At 41.3% G+C, this 14,456-nt stretch overlaps 1 protein-coding gene across 3 annotated transcripts in view; it reads left to right on the top strand.

Moving 5' to 3' along the window:
• TBCE (tubulin folding cofactor E) overlaps positions 1-14,456 on the top strand; it is a 1,152,174-nt gene that overhangs the window by 373,664 nt on the left and 764,054 nt on the right. For all 3 annotated transcript variants that reach the window (XM_044075916.1, XM_044075896.1, XM_044075906.1), the window contains exon 6: positions 6,989-7,088. In XM_044075916.1, coding sequence (XP_043931851.1) covers positions 6,989-7,088 — 100 coding nt within the window. The remainder of the gene's footprint in view (positions 1-6,988; positions 7,089-14,456) is intronic.

Below are 14,456 nucleotides of genomic sequence, written 5' to 3'. Positions count from 1 at the left end.
CTTTGCCTCCCACAAAAATCACCAATTGACAAAATTCTGCTCAAGGATTTTTCATCCAAAGGCCTGGAGAGTGGACGCTCTCTCTTTCAGTTGGACATCAATGACAGTTTATGCCTTCTCACCTCTTCCTCTGCTGCCCAAAGTTCTATTGAAGACCAGAGCAGACAGACCAAAGATGATTCTCATTGCTCCAGACTGGCCAAGACAACACTGGTACCCACTCCTGAGGAGCCTGACGCATTCCCAACCATGGACCCTGCCTCTAATGCCTCTTCTCCTGATTCAACACAGCTTCAAAACTCTTCACAGTCAGCTAAAAACACTCAATCTAGCTGCATGGAAGATTCCTTAGCATCACAACAGACCCTACTCTCCAAGGAGGTGCAGGATGTCATTTTGGAGGCCAGAAGGCCATCTACTAGAAAAGCTTACTCCACAAAATGGAAACGGTTTTGTGTCTGGAATGAGAAAAAGGGCCAGGATCCTGGAAAATTGAATTTACCTCAAATATTACAGTATCTAGCTGAGCTGCTAAGCAGTGGACTTTCATTCTCCTCCATCAAAATCCATGCCTCAGCCATTTCTGCAGAATACAACACTGATCTACCCTTATTATCTCACCCCCTCTTAAGACAGTTCCTCAGAGGGGCTAAGAATCTAAAACCCCCAAGGAAACAACCAATACCTGCTTGGGATCTCAATTTCATTCTGGAAAAACTGAACTTGCCTCCTTTTGAGCCAGCTGCCTCATCAGATTTGCAATATTTGTCCTGGAAAACAGCTTTCCTTCTGGCTATTACCTCAGCTCGTAGGGTTTCGGAACTACAAGCTCTCATGGCTGTGCAGCCTTTTATCATCTTCCATCAGGACAGAGTTTCCTTACGAACCAACCCGTCCTTTATGCCAAAAGTGGTATCCAGGGTAGCTTTGAATCAGGCCATAAACTTACCTACCTTTTATCCTAATCCTCAAAACAAAGGGGAGAGATTGCTACATTCCTTGGACATCCACAGACAACTGCGTTATTATTTGGACAGAACAAAGCCTTTCAGAAAATCAGAACAGCTCTTTGTGTCCTCTGCTATGGGAGCTCAAGGAAAGCCAATTTCCAAACAGACAATCTCAAAATGGATAGCCCACTGCATACGCTTTTGCTATTCTTTTCATGGCAAAACTGTACCTACAGGCATCAGATCTCACTCCACAAGGGCCACGGCTACCTCTGCAGCCTTTCTCAGAGGAGTTCCTACCAAAGATATTTTAGAAGCAGCCACTTGGAGTTCTGTGCATACCTTCTCCAAGCACTACCACCTTCCACTATACTCCAAATCTAGAGCGGGCTTTGCCACTGCAGTCTTGCAGGGCATTCTGGCTCCTCCTAGTTTCACCTAGTGCCTACCACCCCTTTCTTAGCTTTGGGATTCTACCCATCTGTTATGACTGCAGCTGTATGCACGATGAACATAGTACAGTTTTGTACCTACCATAAATGTAGATGTTCGAGTGCTAATACAGCTGCAGTCCAGGTTTCCCTCCCTCCTTCCCCTCTTGGGACAGGCCTTTTGGCTAACATATCCTCATGCAACCTGATTGGGGTATTCATCATGATGTATTTGCTTGTACTCCAAATCTAGAGTGGGCTTTGCCACTGCAGTCTTGCAGGGCATTCTGGCTCCTCCTAGTTTCACCTAGTGCCTACCACCCCTTTCTTAGCTTTGGGATTCTACCCATCTGTTATGACTGCAGCTGTATGCACGATGAACATAGTACAGTTTTGTACCTACCATAAATGTAGATGTTCGAGTGCTAATACAGCTGCAGTCCAGGTTTCCCTCCCTCCTTCCCCTCTTGGGACAGGCCTATTGGCTAACATATCCTCATGCAACCTGATTGGGGTATTCATCATGATGCATTTGCTTGCACTACTGTATTTTGATTATATGGCATTGCTTTATTACACAAATTTATGTATTGCCTTCCTTCTGGGGGCACCTGACATCTGGGGCAAGAAAAACTGAAGAAAATGGCGTCGGCTGGTTCTTTTATACCCCTGTCGCACTGACGTCAGGGAAGAAGCGACGACAACCGACGCCAGACCTAGACTTTGGAATTCGGCTGACCGAGGACCCGCCTGACGGCAGGAGAACCCATCTGTTATGAGTGCAGCTGTATTAGCACTCTAACATCTACATTTATGGTAGGTACAAAACTGTACTTTTTTTCTGTTCTCAAAAACCCTAAGCACCTCAAATTTCAAGAACCATTCAGATCTTTGCTTCATTGCTTCCATGTTAAAAAAAAAAAAAACTTAATTTCCTTCTTTGTTGCAGCCAGTCAGATCCCTTGCTTCACTGAAGTGGACCTGATTGAGCGCAACTTACAGACAAGTTAAAAAAAGGAAAAAGTTTGCAATCACCCATTGACATTGTGCAGTCTTGCTCACGTCTACGAGGTACTGAGGAATAAATGGAGGCGAAGGAGAAACTGCAGCTGCTACTTGGGAGCCCTTGTTTGCAGGGAGATAATTGAGGGGCTCCCCTCGGCCGTGGGTTCTGCGGTTACCTAACGCTGGCTATATTTGCTGCCATCCAAGCAGTGAACTTGCCAGTTACTGAAGTTTACCCAAAAAGACAAATTCACTGGTTCTGTTTTTTGAGTTTGTTTTCATATTGGGAGAGCTGAAATGAAGCTGTTACTCAGTGTGCAGCTGAATTCCAGGGTCGTCTTTATTGTTATATTTACAGTTTTGGTGTTATCACTGAACATGTAATAATCAAAGATTTCAAAACAGTCTATAATGCCTATCATAACACCGCCACCTAATTTTTTTTTATTAGAATGTCTGTTACAGTAAAAACATTTATACCCTGACAGAACTGCTTTCCAGTGATTATTCTTTAACCATATGTCACAAACAAAAACAACATCAATCTTATGGGGAACGCTGCAAATTTGCCAATAAAAATATTATTTAATGCTGCTAGCATTAACAACCATCAGAGATGCATCAAATGTTGCGATCTGTGAAGTGTTAAAAAAATCCTGCCTTGTGTTTGTCAAATATTGCAAAATATCTACTGCAAAAATTCTCCTCCTTAATTTTGATAAGTGCACGCCATCCTGTCTAAACATGTGTGCCCAAAATTAGGCTCAAATGCTCTGCACATTTCCTTTTTTAAAAAATGAGACATTTTTCATGTAGGTATTTACCCAAAAAATCTTTTCATTCACAGTGCCGTGACTCTCCTTTCTATATATGATTTGTGAAAAATATGTCCTCATGCTTGTACAAGCTATGCCATCCAAGAGGGCTGTAAGTTCTCTACTAACAGAGTCCTTATGGATGAGATCATTTGTACTAACATTAATAAAAACAGAACCACACTTCCTCACATTAAGGGATTCTAAGGCCTTTCTCACATCTTCTGTTTTTGCTTCTGGCATGCATAACACTATTTGATGTTCAGTATGTTCTCTGCAAACCCAAGTATTAGTTCCTCTAATAATTAAAATTATCTTTTCTGGCCAGATCTGAAGAATCTTCAACTTCTAATTCAGTATTATCTGCTCTATTGTTTGTTACAAAGGAATGATCTTCATCACCATTAGTCTTAATTAATCCCACTGTTTTCATTGCTTATTACATTTGCAAGCATACAATTCTCATCCAGCTGGCTTTCTACATCCGCAGCTTGAGCCATTATGTCAATGTCTACCTTTCTCATCTTTTTTTTTCTTACAGTTGTTGTTGTTTGTCTTTTCGGCTTTTCCCGGTTAGGGGTCGCCACAGCAGAACTCTACTCTGCTAATGATTGGCAGTCGATTTTTATGGTGCCGATTTGCCAGCCTGACAACCAACCTTCAACGAAGGCACGCCCTTCACGTATGTCTTTCGGAGGCCACTCAACCATGGGGAGGACATGCAGACTCCACACAGAAAACACTCCAACTGAGAATTGAACAGGAGAACCTCTTGCTATGAGGCAATAATGCTACCGCTGTACCACAGTGGCTTAATGCTCTTCAATTCTTCCACGTTCAATTTTGATTTCTTCTTTTCTCCTGTCCCTTGGCTCTTTTTTCTACCTAATCTGTTGGAAAAAATGTTGCCTTTTTGATAGACTGTTGTTTTTCTGATAGAAAAATGTTATTTTTCCTTGTAATTTTTATGTTATATAACAAAGCAGTGTCCTTTTAGTATATATTTTCTTTGTTTTATAGACATTAATCAGTTTATTTTTCTTCCTTGTTATTTTTGTGAACTTTATTTATTTTCTTAGTCTGAATCCTTAGATTGTTGAATAGTTGTCAGTGTAGGGGTGTGGCCTTCTTACCTCTCCCAAGGAGAATAGGGGAGTTGTAGGCACTTGGGGAGCATATAGGGAAGCATGATTTCTTTGATGGAGACCAAGGAAACTACTTCTTGTTCCTCAGGGTTGGGGATGGGGGCTGCTTATTGGCATTGTCCCTTGCAGAAGTGAGGGATGACCAGCACAGGCAGCCCACTGCACATTATCCTCCCTTTGCTTTGCTCAACGTACATGGGAAGATAAGCTCTGAAGTGAAAATCTTTGAATCACCACTGATGGCATTCTTAATGATAGCCTTTCTTGGCTTTCTCTTGTCCTTGGTGATTAGGAAATGAGTGGATTGATTTGTCAGCATGGAGTTGATGAACGTCAGTCAACAAGGACAAAAGGTGTGCAAAAAATCTTACAGTGAATGCGTCTTTTCCCAGAAAGAGCTTAGTTGAGAGACCAAACTTTTTCTGCAAAGTCCTTGGAACAGACTTAGCCTGTTCTGCACAAGAAAATAATATTTGCCTTATATGGAGGTTGATGGGTGATTCCTGTCTCATCCTGGACTTCTGTGACTTCAGTCAGCATCTCATACCTTGCCCATAAGGCCATGCTTCTTGGCAGCCTGCCATCCCAAGATCTGTGTACATGTTGGAACTCTCTCTCCTGGCCTCCACCTAGCAGCAACCATCCTCCTTACTTCCACCTTCCACACTGAGTTACCCCTTCCGGCACTCAACCCAGATCACAACAGCTGCAGTCTTAACTCTATCCCATTGCACAACAATGTGGACTGAGAGCCAGGAAGATTAGGTGTGTAGGAAAAATCCTCAAAATACATCTTCCAGCTGTGTCTCAGAGAGCTTAGCTGGTGGTAAAATAAAATGCCTTCTTTAGTGAAATATGACTTCTAAAGCCATCAGTACTAGGTGTTCATATTAGCTTAGAGTAGTATAACTTTAGTTGAAAGATCACTGCAAAGAATAGAGTGAAACCAAATTGTGTGCAAGTCATAAAAAATAAAGTCTAAAGGACATTTGTTAAGTCTCTAGAAATGCAGAAACTGGTATACTTCTGGATAAAAATATAGAATTAATGTTTTCTGTGTTGTGTTAAAAGTTCACAGTGTATTATATAAAGTTAGGAAATGAAAACAGTTTGCATTGCGTTACTTTGTAAATGAAAAGTTACATGGCTGTATTTCATCAGAGAGCAAGGACACATGGGAGCGTGGAGGTGCTTGCATTCTGATTTTGTAATACTATTTATTTATTTATTTAAATTTGTTGACCGGGAGTGTCCAACTGGACGTAGGTCCATTTTCAGCGGAGGCCCGGGGAGAAAAGCTCCACAGTTAAAATAAACAGACAGTATTTACATTGGATTACATAGTGATTAACAATTTACATAGCAATTACTTACAACATATTTACAGATGAAGAACATAGTACATCAGTAGACAACTAGAATCTTTATCTGTGAAGTGCATACCAGACATTAACAAATGTTACAAGAAGAAGTTTGTGCTGTATAATAAGTACTGGCTTATGAGTATCTGAGCTTGCTATAATCAAGGTAGTTAGTGGAGTGGAAAGAAAGGTAGTGGTTGGATGGGGTGGATGATACTAGAGTGGGAGTTGCAAGGGCATAGCCAGCATGTTTTTAGGTGCGCTTTTAGTAAAGTTTTGAAGTGGGTGCATGATGATATGGAGGTAATTGTGGGTGGGAGGGAGTTCCATAATTTGGCTATGGTGCAAGAGAATAGTGCTTCACCAGCAGAGTTATTGGCTTTAGTGATCTGCAAGTGATTTTTGCTGCTGGATCTTAGTGGTCTGGTGGTGCGATAGGGTTGGAGTAGATTCTGGAGGGATGGGACATTTAGTGGATGGTTTACTAGTTTGTGGGTGAGTGAGAGTTGATACCACTGAAGGAGGTGAGGGAGTTCAAGCCAGCCCAGTTCAGCAAGTGAGAGACAGTGGTGACTACGGTAGGATGCCCCTGTGGCGAATTTGGCGATTTTGTTGTAGCAGGTCTCTAGCTTGTTTAGATCACATTGCCTTAGGTTGGTATATATTGGAGAGGCATAAAGTAGGGTGGAGATAAGGTGGGAATTTGCTATTGAAATCTTTGCTGCTGTGGTGAGAAATTGCTTATTTCTGTAAAACGCTCCTAGTTTTTTGTGGACTTTTTTTATAGTCATGGATATGTGAATGTCAAATTTTAGTTTGTCTATTTCCACTCCTAGAAATTTGGTGTGTTCAGTTGGGTATATAGTGGTGTTGTCTTTTGTCGTGATGTTAAAGTGAGAGTTGTTTTGAGTATGTTTGGTGGGTTGGAAGATGAGTAGTTTAGTTTTGTTTGGGTTGAATATTAATCGGGCATTGGATAACCATGTTTCAACAGAGGAAAAGGCTTCCTGTGTGACTTTTTGCAGTTTTGGTAGGGACTGGGCTGAGCAGATGATGGTCGAGTCATCTGCGTATTGTATGAGTGTGCCATGTTTGGTGGCAGAGGCTAGATTATTGGTGTAAACAGAGAAGAGTAGGGATCCAAGGATGGATCCTTGGGGAACCCCTATGGAGACAGGTATGTTTATATGACTATCTAAAATATCTTATAAAGTGTTTTTACTATGTGTGCACTGTTCTATGTAAATATACAAGTTATTACTTCTTAATTGGATACATCAGATATATATTCAATAAATTTGTCCAGAAACTTGCTGTCTTCATGGAGCAAAGTTGCAGATATTACACGACAGCTCAATAAACTGAATTCACTTGATCTCAGGTATGGACTCTAAATATTTTAAAATCTTAATTTCAAACACATGAACACTTTGCAGTTGTGTTGCACTCCTGTTATTGTGTTCTCTACGTCTGACTTTAAATGTTTCTGTTAATACTGTGTTCACCATGTACATCTGGAGATATGGATCCTGCGGATGCCTGTGATACATTCAAGGGTAAAAATTTTGCATCCTGGACTTTTGAAAACTGGAGCCTTTGATTTGTTTCTTCCCTCAGGTTGCAGTGACAATTAAGGGTGAAGCTAGGACAAGGGTGGTGGAATGACTTTAAAAATCCCCCCTCCAAATTTCAGACTTTCGTCATTTTTCTGTATGGAACTAGCATCCAGGAATGCACTCACATTCTGATTTTCCAGTAACCGTTTGCACGTGTGATTGCCTACATAGCTTGTATGTGAAAAAACATGGATAATGAAATATTGGAAATGATAGCAGATGATGGTTATTAGGTCTTTTAAGTGTCCGTTCCTCCTACAAAGTCTAGAGATTTTCTTGGTACTTGGCATCTGTTTTACCTTCTCTCCCTGTTTTTGTTGATTCTCTGCCTGTCCCATGCACTTTTGATATATCAGGTTTGTTTATTCCTACTCCTTTTGCTGAGTATGACTCTCGGAATAAATATTTTCCCATGTTCCTGTTATGTAACTCATTTCATTTTCATGACGTGACACCTTAGTCGTACCACTCTTTCTAAGACTGTTAGGGTACTCTTCTATAAAGTTATTGTGTGTGTGTGTGTGTGGGGGGGGGGTTTGCACGTATACGTATATTTTATATGTATATATGTGTGTGTGTGTGTGTGTGTGTGTGTATATATATATATATATATATATATATATGCATTTGTGTGCCTGTATATATATATATATATATATATATATATATATGTGTGTCTGTATATATATATATATATATATATATATATATATATATATATATATATATATATGTGTGTGTGTACGTATCTCTATCTATATGGGATCCATACAGATCCCCAAATGCACTTTCCACCGAAGCAGAAATCACCGAGCATACTTAACCAAAAGTGCTGTTCACCGAAGCAGCACTTTCAGATAAGTTTGCTCGTTGTGCTGGTCGTACTATGGTGCGAATAAGGAAAAATTCACTTTTTCCCACTGTAGTGCGACCTCGAAGTAAGAATATTAAAGTAGGGGGGTGTGGGGTGCAGGGTGGCTTGCCCCCCTTTTTTTTAATTTTATTTTTATTTTATTTTATTTTACATTTGTTGACCGGGCTGGTCTAACTGGATACATGTCCATTTTCAGTAGAGGCCCGGGGAGATAAGCTCCAACATTAAGGTAATGTAACAGGACTACAATTGAAAATAAATTGTAAACATTACATTATATTATTACAAAGAATTAATGCAGTTCACAGCTAAAGGGTGTAGTCTAATGTACTCAAATAGCTTCAAACATCAACGATTAAAAAAAAAAAAAGGTAAAAAAATTTAAAATCAAAGAAGGAACAAACAACTATAGAGAAGGAAAAGTGAGGGTGTTGAGTAAGTAGTATTATGAGTAGTATATACAAGAGGAATAATGTTTGGCAACAGTTGGACAAAAAAGTGTGGAGGGGTGAAAGGTACTATCTCGTTGTTACGTTAGACAAGGTTTGTGTGAAATGTCATAGGTAGCATAAATATTAACATTGACATAGAAGAATATCAGGAAGTGTGAAATGTCATAGGTAGCATAGGAGTTTGCACTGACATAGAACACTATCAGGAAGAGGTGAGGGATTTTAGAAAAGTGAAGAGTAAGTTTAATGAAGTTAGAAGGAAATAAGAAAAACTACAATATGGACTAGGATGTGTTTGTGCCCTAGTGGGTAGTAGAGGGGGGGAAAGGAAGTATGATAGCTGGCTGGTGTTAATCTGGGGTAGTACATGGGCATAACCAATGTTCTTTAAGGTGTAGTTTTAGCTGATGTTTTAAAAATGATAAGGGTGAAAGTAATTGTAGGTTGCTGGGGAGTTTGTTCCAACTCTTACCCACAGAAGCTGAAAAGAGGGAGTCCCCGGCTTTATTAAGGGATTTCTGGGTGGTTACTTGTAATTTATTTGCCGAGTGTAGGGTTGTAAGATTTCTATAAGGAGTGGCAATACTACAAAGAATAGGAGTCCTATCGGTGTGAAAGAGAATCTTGTGGGTAATTGTAAGTTGCTGAAATAGTAGCTGGTTTTGGAGTTCAAGCCAGCCTAGTAGTTTGAGGTTTAAACAGTGATGAGTTCTATATGGTGAACCTGTAGCAAATCTGGCAATGTTGTTGTAGGAGGTTGCTAGTTTGTTTAGGTTAGTTTTGGAAAGATTTGTATAGATAGATGAAGCATAGAGGAGAGTAGACATCAGGTGAGTATGGGCAATGGTGGTTTTGGCTTCAGGGGTGAGGAAGGATTTTAGCTTGTACAATGAGCCCAGTTTTCTGTTAACAGTTTTAATTGTATTGCTAATATGTGTGCCAAAGTTGAGATTGTGATCTAATGTTACTCCTAAGAGCTTGGTGTTTAGATCATGTGTAATTATAGTACCATTGCTGGATTTGACTGTTACGTATATTGGAGGGGACTTCTGCGTAGGAGTGAAAACAAGTAACTTGTTTTTTTGGCGTTTAGTAGGAGGCAACGTTGCAAAAAACATTTTTCAACTGAGGTAAATACTGACTGGGTGATAGATTGGAGCTCGGCTGATGAGGTGGCAGAACACACTAATGTGGAATCATCTGCATATTGTATGCAGGCAGATTGTGGAATATTTAGCTGTAGGTCATTGATAAAGATAGAGAAGAGGAGAGGTCCTTTTTTTAAACATACTTTACCGTAAGCGCTTTTCGGTGAAAGTGCTTTCAGTAAAGTATGTTCGATGATAATGGATTTGGGCTTTTGATCCTTCGACCAAATGTCCTAGATCCATATATATATATATATATATATATATCTATGTGTGTGTGTGTGTGTGTGTAAACATATATATATATATATATATATATATATATGTATATATATATATGTATATGTATGTCCGCCTGTGTATATATATATTGTGTGTATATATATATATATATATATATATATATATATATATATATATATATATATATTAAGGGATTTCTGGGTGGTTACTTGTAATTTATTTGCCGAGTGTAGGGTTGTAAGATTTCTATAAGGAGTGGCAATACTACAAAGAATAGGAGTCCTATCGGTGTGAAAGAGAATCTTGTGGGTAATTGTAAGTTGCTGAAATAGTAGCTGGATGTTCTTCGTCTTCCATTGCTGCAGTCCTGACTATTGGGTATAGTCCGCGTCCCAGTCGGCCCGAATACCAGAGTATAAGGCTGACGTCGGTCAGGGCGCATTAGACTGACGTCAGTACGTCAGGGTACTAATGCGCATGACCAACGTCATATCCTCAGTCTTTTTTGCCGCATGGTCCGATGCAGAAGCAATTTTGCGAGTGCAGGTTGGCGTACTGAAATATTTCCAAAACCGGAGTTTCAGACCGAAACAGAGTTGGCTAAGTACCCCGTTGGGGAACATTTTGGTTTTTTTTCTTGCCTCAGTATTTTACCGGATGTCAGAAAAGTGAATAACTGTATTTCTTGTGGGAAACAGATACCTCATAGGGATTATCATACCTTGTGTATACCTTGTTTAGGGCCTGAGCACGACGTTGTTGGTTGCCGCTCTTGTGCTAGGTTTAACAAACGCACTATTAAGAGGAGGTTAGACTGTGCCAGGTTAGTGTTTGGGAAGCGTTGCAATTATAAAATGCCGTCGGATGCTCCGCCGCCCGCTTCCAAGAAGCGCAAGGATAAAACAGTGAAGCCTAGGGTTGAGGAACCGGCAGTCCCGGACGTCGGTTCTTTGGAAGGCTCAGTGGAGCCGGAGGTTTTGCCAGGAGTTTCCATGGAGTCCCAGGCAGAAACTATACTCTTACAGGATGTGCCTTCTCAGGAGGTAGGCCAGGCTGAGGGGGCTTCTCAGGTGACTGTTCTTCCCTCTCTTCCCAAGGTAGTTAGGACCTCTCCTTCTGTTGCCAAAACTTCTATGAGAGGTAGGCCTACTTCAGCTTCAGTGGGGGTTTCTCCTACCATTTCAGGTTCTGTACCTAAGAAACATATGCTTAAGATGGCAGAAGATTTGATTACTATGATTAGGGGTTCTATGCCCCCGCCTGATAAGAGGCCTAGGGTGGAATCTGAGTTTGAGAGTTTTGAACAGTGTTCTGAGGCTTCAGAATCTTCTGTGGAAGATTTGCAGGAGTATCCTACCTATTCTGATTCTGATGTGGATGATTCCACTCCTACAGCGTCTCCACCTGAGGATTTCTCATTTTCAGAGACTTTGCATTCCATGAGGGAGCACTTTAAATGGGAAGGCCAGGATTACTCTGACTCCAGGAAAAGGCTTAGGGAGTTCTTGTTTTTACCCCAGCATAGGCCTTTAGCTATTCCTCCTGTGTTGAATGTGGTGGAAGATGTCTTGCAGAGGCTTCCCTGAACCCTGACTCTTTGCCTCCTGCTCCTGTTAAGCCTGATAGGTATTATAGGGTGCCCAAGCTCATAAATATTTGTTTAAGAGTCCTAGGGCGGACCCAGAAACTATTTCCCAGGGGCCTAAGGGTGTAAAAGCTTCTGTGGTTAAAAATCCTGTCCCCACTGATAAAGAGGCGAGGGCTTTGGATAGGTGGGGAAAGAAAGTGTATACTTCTTCCACTCTAGCCATGAGAGCTTTGAATTGTCAGTTTCACATGTTAAAATATCAGAATTACCTTCTTTCACAATTGAAATCTAAGGTGGATGCTTTGGCGGAAGGTATTGAGTGTAAAGAGTTGCTGGATTTGGTTCATGTGTCCGAACAAGTGGGTAAGCATTCTTTGCAATGTGGTTTTGATGCTGTACAGGCCTCCTCGAGGGTGGCTGCTACCAGCTCTGTTCTTCGCAGGCATGCCTGGTTGAAGGATCAGAATTTAGCTGAGCATGTTAAGACAAGGATTTTGGATGCTCCTTTACAGTCTGATGTGTTGTTTGGTTCGCCTGTGGAAGCTGTTTTAAAGAAAATGGAGGACAAAGCTAAGTCTATGCAAACTGTTAAAGATTTTTGCAGGTGCAGCCACCAAGTTTAGTAGAAATTGGCCTGCTAAGGGGTGGACATATCCTGCTTATGATTCTCAGTCTAGGGGTAGGTCTAGGCGTGGTAGGGGCAGGGCTCAAAGTTCTTTAGGCCTAGAACAGGGAGTTCACCTGCTCAGACTTCTGGTGAGGGCAGGGGTCAGTCCTTTCGTAAACTGACCCAATGACCTGTTTCTTCAGCTGCCAGCAGATTCACGCCTGGCAGCTCCTTTGGGGAAGACTGTCTCTTTCAAAGAAAATTGGGATTTAATTACTCAAGACAAATGGGTGTTGGATATCATTCACCACGGTTACAGATTTTATTTCCATACAATGCCCCTTTCAAAGGCATGCCAGACGTTCCTCCTCTACAAAGAAAAGAGGCTCACAAGCAAGTTTTACAGTTACTTCACATAGGGGCCATTCAGCCAGTCCCTGTGTCAGAGAGGGGCCTAGGATTTTATTCTCGCCTGTTCCTTGTACCAAAGAAGGGGAACACGTGGAGACCAATTTTGGATTTATCTCTCCTCAACACTTTTTGGACATTCCCAAGTTCAAGATGTTGACGTTACAACAGCTTTTACCTCTGCTGGGCAAAGATCACTGGATGGTAACTTTAGATCTCAAGGAAGCTTACCTTCATGTGCCTATAAGGCTAAGTTGCAGAAAGTATCTGCGGTTTCGAGCTGGAAATTCTCATTATCAGTTCTCTGCATTGCCCTTTGGCTTATCTACTGCGCCCAGAGTATTCACAAAGGTTCTGGCTCCAGTGATAGCTTACTTCAGGCTTCAAGGAATTCAAATCTATCCTTACTTGGACGACTGCCTGATTCTGGCTCAAGAAAAGGAAGACCTTCTACAGCATCTGGAATATGTTATAGCAGTGCTAAGATGCCTAGGGTATTCTGTGAACGAAATAAAGTCCAGTCTAGTACCCTCTCAAGACATGTGCTTTCTGGGTGTAAGACTGAATACAGCAGCCCAGATGGCCTTTTTAACCCCGGACAAACAAAAGAGTCTGTCACTTTACTTCCATCAACTATCTCATCAGTCCGTGCTGACTGCAAGGACAGTCCTTCAAGCATTAGGGTTCATGGCATCTTGTATTCTGGTGCTTCCCAATGCCAAACTGCATATGAGGAAGCTACAATGGTATCTCAAAATGTATGGACACAGCACTGCCAGGATTTGGACACTGTCATTCAAATAATACCTTGCATTCAAAAGGAATTTTTGTGGTGGGCTCAGGAATGTCACCTAAACAAGGGACTCTCTGTGGCCCGGCCAGAGGCAAGTCAGATTCTAACGACAGATGCCTCGGACATTGCTTGGGGAGCTCATCTAAATGGAAAGTGGATACAAGACAAGTGGCCTGCCAGACTACAGCATCTACATATCAACATGAAGGAGATGTTAGCAGTCCAGTTTGCATTAATGGCTTTCAAGGAGTTACTTCTTCCAGGGCAGGTGTTGATTCTAACAGACAACACAACTGTCATGTGGTACATCAACAAGCAAGGGGGAACACATTCTTATCCTCTATGCAGGCAAGCAATGATTTTATGGGAGACTGCGCTAAGCTTGCAACTAACTCTTCAGGCAAGGTTTCTGCCAGGAGCACAGAACTCCTTAGCAGATGTGTTAAGCAGACAAATCATGGATCCCCACGAGTGGAAATTGGATCTTCATGTATTTCAGAAACTGACAGTGTCATGGGGAACTCCAGACATAGATCTGTTCGCTTCTCCACTAAACCACCAGCTGCCAAAGTATTGCACAAAGGGGTTTCATCACACAGCTTGGAAAGTGGATGCTCTGTCTTTCAGTTGGAAAAACCTTCATGTGTATGCCTTTCCACCTCTACCGCTTCTTCCAAAGGTACTATTAAAGGTCAGACAAGACAGGCCAAGGATGATTTTGATAGCTCCAGATTGGCCTCGGCAACACTGGTACCCACTTCTACGGAGTCTGGTAAAGAAGCCTCCATGGCCTTTACCTCTGATTCCTCATCTGTTATCTCAGAAGGACGGTCATCTGCTCAATGTCAAGCTTCAATCTCTTCATCTCACAGCCTGGCATATTCTGTGTTGAAACACAGCAGGTCTCAACTTCCTCAACAAGTTTTAAATGTGATTATGGAAGCTAGAAGGCCTAGTACTAGGAGAGTGTACAGAAAAATGGAAGAGATTTTTATTTTGGAGTACAGCAAAGAATTTGGA

This window comes from Protopterus annectens, chromosome 1.part1 (genome assembly GCF_019279795.1).
Source record: "Protopterus annectens isolate FY-2018-M chromosome 1.part1, PAN1.0, whole genome shotgun sequence".
NCBI classification, from domain to species: Eukaryota; Metazoa; Chordata; order Ceratodontiformes; family Protopteridae; genus Protopterus; species Protopterus annectens.
This window is presented reverse-complemented; position numbering and strand designations above follow the sequence as displayed.